At 31.5% G+C, this 5,571-nt stretch overlaps 1 protein-coding gene across 1 annotated transcript; it reads right to left on the minus strand.

The window, feature by feature from the left end:
• Positions 1-2,177: 2,177 nt before the first annotated feature.
• Positions 2,178-2,971, minus strand: LOC116339913. The gene is made up of 4 exons (XM_031766013.1): positions 2,860-2,971; positions 2,627-2,782; positions 2,434-2,556; positions 2,178-2,340 (listed from the first exon to the last, which is right to left on the minus strand). The coding sequence occupies exons 2-4, from the start codon at positions 2,763-2,765 to the stop codon at positions 2,204-2,206; spliced, it is 399 nt and encodes a 132-aa protein (XP_031621873.1). The 5' UTR covers positions 2,766-2,782; positions 2,860-2,971; the 3' UTR covers positions 2,178-2,203.
• Positions 2,972-5,571: the final 2,600 nt, after the last annotated feature.

Below are 5,571 nucleotides of genomic sequence, written 5' to 3' on the forward strand. Positions count from 1 at the left end.
TCAACCATGCAAAATTGGTATGAAGGCAATCACATGTCAATTGGCTGCGTAGCGCAAACACATACACACTCTCTCTCATACACACACAATCCAATTCGGAGAGCTCTTCCGTATGCGACCAATACATTCAGGCAACCTTCGAGTTTTTTCTACACTGCTGTTATTTTGTCGAACAAAATAATAAAAACGATTCGATTAATTTTTCTATTGTTATTGCATACTCGGGCGGTTCGAAGAAATTCATTATGATTCAAACACGTAAATTTCATGGTAAATTGTTTTTTTGTTCAGAGTATTTCTCTTTTCAAATGGTTGAAATAGAAAATATCCCCCAAAATCGCAACGGGGCATTTCGTTATGGTTACGCATGCATGTGTGTTGAATAAAAAAAAACATACAAGTGAATGGCAACATTCATTACAAGAAAATGTCTAAATTGTTTATATCTCTCCATAGGAATGGAGAGAAAATATATAAACAACCAAAGTGACGGGCCATTGAAACAAAGACAATGAAACCGCGATAGATGGATCCGTACGTCACACACAATGCCATTATCTTACCCTTCCGACAATGACGTCGCATTTATTCATGTACAAAGCAAAACAAACCGTACTACAAGCTGCATAGTATTTTGGATGAATTAATCCAGCTTGAGCGAGTGAGAGAAAAAGAGAGAGAGAGAATAAATGTACATGCTGTTATGAAACGCAGAGAGAAATCGAAAATGAATAAATACGATACGCAACGCCGCAGTGTGGCCGCGCGTGCATCGTACCATTCATTGCAAAAAAACGGAAGCAAACGGTGTGTGTGTGTGTTTTTTCGCTTTCTGTTTACTGACATAACAAAAGATCGAAACGAGTATGCCTCATCATCTGTGCATTACGATACACATAGACGCACCACACACTCAAAGCCATATGCTCGTAAATATTCCATAATTACGGTTGTGCGTATGTTTTTTTTTCGACTCCCCGTTTTTTCTATCCAACTTTTATGTATGCGTTTTGTTGTTTTTTTTTTTCAAATGGCTGTTATATGATGTGTTTCATTATTTCAACTCTTTGTCTTTTTATGATGTAATGAGCCCTCGGCGTACTCAAAATTCTCTCTCTATTTTTTTTTTTTTTTTTCAAAAAGATTTGCGCATTTCACTTTCAGGGCGATTTGCATATGGAAACTGTTTACTCAAGCGGCTGGACATCGACTTTCTTCAGCTTGACACGCTTTCGATCAATGTGAATACATTCATATTTAAATTAAGCCATTCATTTGCACGCACTTTGATTATATCGTTAACGAGTTTTAAAAAAAAGTAATACGTACTATAAATCATCGATTAAATCGCGCCTCTATATGAACTTTTTATTCACGTGCTATTTGATGAATTTATGAAGGCTCAACCATTGATGTTGGAGCGCGCGTCCTTGTTCTCGTTCGTTCAACGGATTTTTATCAAGGAAATGAAAAATAAACGACATTAATACAAGCTGCGCCTGTTTCTTTCAAGATGATCATGAAAAATATCATACTTTATTTAAATGGTTCGCTAAATTCATGGAATTAAACTCTTTTTGAATTGTTTTACACACATCTGTTCTTCATCAACGAACCGAAGCAATTGTGATTTTAAAATAAGATAAAATTGTTTTGAAATAATAATCATTTTTGGATTTTAAATGGACGAAAATTCGACTAAAATGTGTAAATCAACATACGTTCAATAGATGGCACTTTTCAATCGTTTTTCATGTGTTGTATACCTAAAAGATAGAGCAGAGTGTCGCAAGTAAAAAAAAAATAACAGTTTTTTTTTATCGCATGCATTTTCGTGTATATTTTGTTCAATGCCTTTTGTCGAAATCACAAATAATTCACAAGTCCAGCGAACTATATATATTTCGATCGGGTAATGCTAAACATAAATAGTTTCAACGAAAAGGTTATCAGTTTGTCTAAATGCGATAGTGGATTATCACTGTAGTACAAATTCCTAATATGCGATATCTATTGAGAGCTATATGAATATGTAAATACTTATGATTATGCTATATTCTTATTATTAGTGTCAATTTGGAGAAAATTGCGCTTATGATACGAGTGTTGTCTGTACCACGACAAAAATTAAAAGGCACAACAAACAAAAAAAATTATGACGAAGGTCTAACATACGAAAAACAAAATAAAAAATATACATATTTCATTTGCGGCCGATACTGATGCTGCAGTTTATCATATTCAACATTGAGTTTGTGACGTTTCCAATTATTATATGTTGGAAAAATCTGGTCTCGTTTTTTTCCCCTGAAGTTTCCGAATTTTCCTCCGGCTTGGGTACTGAAAATATAAAAAACAAATTGTTAAAAAAATATAAAAATGTGATCAGGTAATTTAATAATAATTGAACGAGGAAGACGAGGAATAACTTACAAAATAACAGACTTGTGATAACTTTCTGAAAAATCTTTATAAGAATTTGTAGTTTGGCTTCTTCTTCTTCGGCTGCATCTCTTGGATCGACTGTTGATACTATTTTGATATTCGATGCTTGTGCTGAAAATGTGATAAATATTGAACAAGATTTTTAAGAGATATACAAATATTAAACTTGATTAATACTTACTTTTCAAAAAAACCTTCCACATATCGCAACCAGCCGTTGCTGCAATCTTGGCAATATTTACTATTGCTGATTCAAGATCAGACAGTTCAGTGTTTGATCTGCTCTCAACCTCATCAATCATTTCAATTGCTTTGTCCATTTGTGCTCCTACAATCACTAACAAAGCCAAGAAAAAAAATCATTTCATGTTGATGAGTCTCAGATTACTACTAATGTAATAAGCATTCATTTACCCAACTATTTATATGTGCTTTAATTGTGATTTAAATATGGGTCAAATTTTGCAAAACCAAACAATCAAAAACGCACTTTAAAAACTTTTTGTTTTTTCCGCATTAAGTATTACATACCAAAGTACGTTTTTTGAAAGCTTTTCTTTTTCAGTGAGCTTACAAAACAAACTCCAAATGTCTAAACTATAGTTATATATAGTATACTAAAATAATATGAAAAAAAAAAAAAAAAAATAACGGAAATTCCAGACATTCGAAAGTGAATGAATGGTAAAACAAAAAATTGTAATTTTTGTGACAGACTCTCATCCATTTCATATTTTGAGCATCGATTAATGAATCTTTCCGTTGAGTTCACAAATTGGAAAAATTGAGCTGTAGATTCGGAATGTACTTTAGTTTTAATGCATTTGACGATTGGATGATCATTTGCAAAACACTTTGTCGCACTAATAGAATGAATGAACGCAAGTTCATTTGATACTGACGTATTTAAATTTTTTAAACATGTTTGAAATGAATGCACACATTCACAATTTTTAACATTCCATTCTGTTTTTAAGTTCAATTCAATGTGTTTATATGCATCACATTTATGAAGCGAACGACAACTAAATCTAATCGTTCATTTTCATTCAAATCTGTGTCTTTCGTTGTATAGGCAAATGTTGCTTCCAGGGTTCGTTTCAGTGTATTCTCATTTGACAATAAAATTGATTCACAAAATGATGTACCTAAAAATGGAAAAAAATATCTCAAACTCCGATAATTAATTACTAATTAAAAAGTAAATACCATTTAGATGCTTGGATACAAAGTTGTTCGCAGATTTCTCGTAAAATTTGGACAAACTTAAATTATAAACATTTAAATCGCCAAAAGTTGATTTTGATACACACAAAATAAGAAAATTCGTAATATAAAGTCCATAGTTCCATCAATTTACATCAAGTTCTGTGGACTAATGTTTTTTTCTCGAACGTACGAAGCGAAGAAGTTAAAATGAAAAAAATTATCAGTCAAAAATATTTCCGAATATTAGTGTGTAATGATTTTTTGTGTGATATTTTTTTCAAAAATTTTAAACTATTTTCCGTTATCTTGCATGTAATCATCATACATATATTGTACATTATTTCAACTTCAAACAAGTGCTGTTTTAAAAAATGTAGGGGAGACTTGGCCATGGCCAACTTAGCCCCACCCTCACCTACTTTTTTTAAATTTATCAATAAAATTCGAAGACACAAACAATCAAATATGTTTGATCAAAAAAATATATGATCAAAGCAATTGGATTAGTTAACATTTATAACGTCTTTTAGTTATTGACAAACAACAATCAAGCATTTTGCGTTTAATTATAAACAAATAAGTCTCGTTCGTTCAACGGATTTTCATCAAGGAAATGAAAAATAAAAACTGCGCTAGTTTCTTTCAAGATGATCATAAAAAACAACATACTTTATTTAAATGGTTCGCTAAATTCATGGAATTAAACTCTTTTTGAATTGTTTTACACACACCTGTCTTCAAACTCTCCAACAATAGTTCTTCATCAGCGATCCGAAGCAATTGTGGTTTTAAAATGCGATAAAATTCATTCGAATTAATAATAATTTTTGAATTTTACGTTCAATAGATGGCGCTGACTTTTCAATCGTTCTTCATGTTTTGTACACTAAAAAGCTTGTATTCACTGAAGAAAAGTTTCGAACAGCAAACCCCATTGAAAAAATACGGTTTAAAGCATATCAATTCACTGCTACTGTTTCAATGATTAAATTCTCTGGTTCATGTTTGATATAAAGAAACGCGAAAGGTTCAAAAGTCAGATTGAATTTTTTTTATATTTAAAAAATTCGATATTTTGTGAATTGTTAATTCCACTTGATTCATCGTTTTTCCAATTATTTTTGAAAGATTTATTTTGTTCTGATTTTGGTTCAGCCAAAGGTTAAGCGTTATTAAAAGGTTTTTTTCCTTCAATGCAATCGCTTTTAATTTAATTGAAACATCGATTGTACGTTATTGTTTAAAAAAAGTTCTGGCTGATAAGCGTAAGACGATCATTAAACGTAAAAACCCAGCATATTGATTAATATTCGTTCAAGGAATTCACGACTTTTGCTTGAAAATTCATAAGAATCAATAGAGTATTCTGAGTACGTTTAAATGGCTGCAAACTAATCAAAATTATATTGGTAAACTGCAACATATAAACAATTCAAACTGATTATAATACATAAAGGGAATTATGTAAACCAGTCAGTTAAAAAAGAAAATGGTTAGTAGAAAATGTCTTCATTCTTCGGCCAGTTTCCAATTTCAATATGTAAAATTCAATTCTGAAGTTCTGATTTTAACTTATTCTATAAGTTTAATAATATAGTTTATAGTTGATGCCGTTTTTGAGTAATGCGTGTCATAAAAAGGTCGAAAACGATTTTAAGGCTTCACGATACATCTAGTAATTCTTCGGGTAAATACGCTGGATTGTCTATTCATCGTTCATGATCATATGTTAACAGCGTACAGAATACAGTACTATCAACAGAAAACAATCAAGCAACGCGCCGCCAAAAAGAAAGAAATGAAGAAAGAGAAAAAAACCCATAAAGACTGTGCAAACACACTAGCGCGACTAAAAAAACAGATAGTCAAGAAAAGAGAAGTGTGTAAAACGAATAAAACGACCGGAGATCGTTTGGT

The sequence above is a fragment of the Contarinia nasturtii genome, unplaced genomic scaffold, assembly GCF_009176525.2.
Source record: "Contarinia nasturtii isolate CC-2019 unplaced genomic scaffold, AAFC_CNas_1.1 Cnas_scaffold_533, whole genome shotgun sequence".
NCBI classification, from domain to species: domain Eukaryota; kingdom Metazoa; phylum Arthropoda; class Insecta; order Diptera; family Cecidomyiidae; genus Contarinia; species Contarinia nasturtii.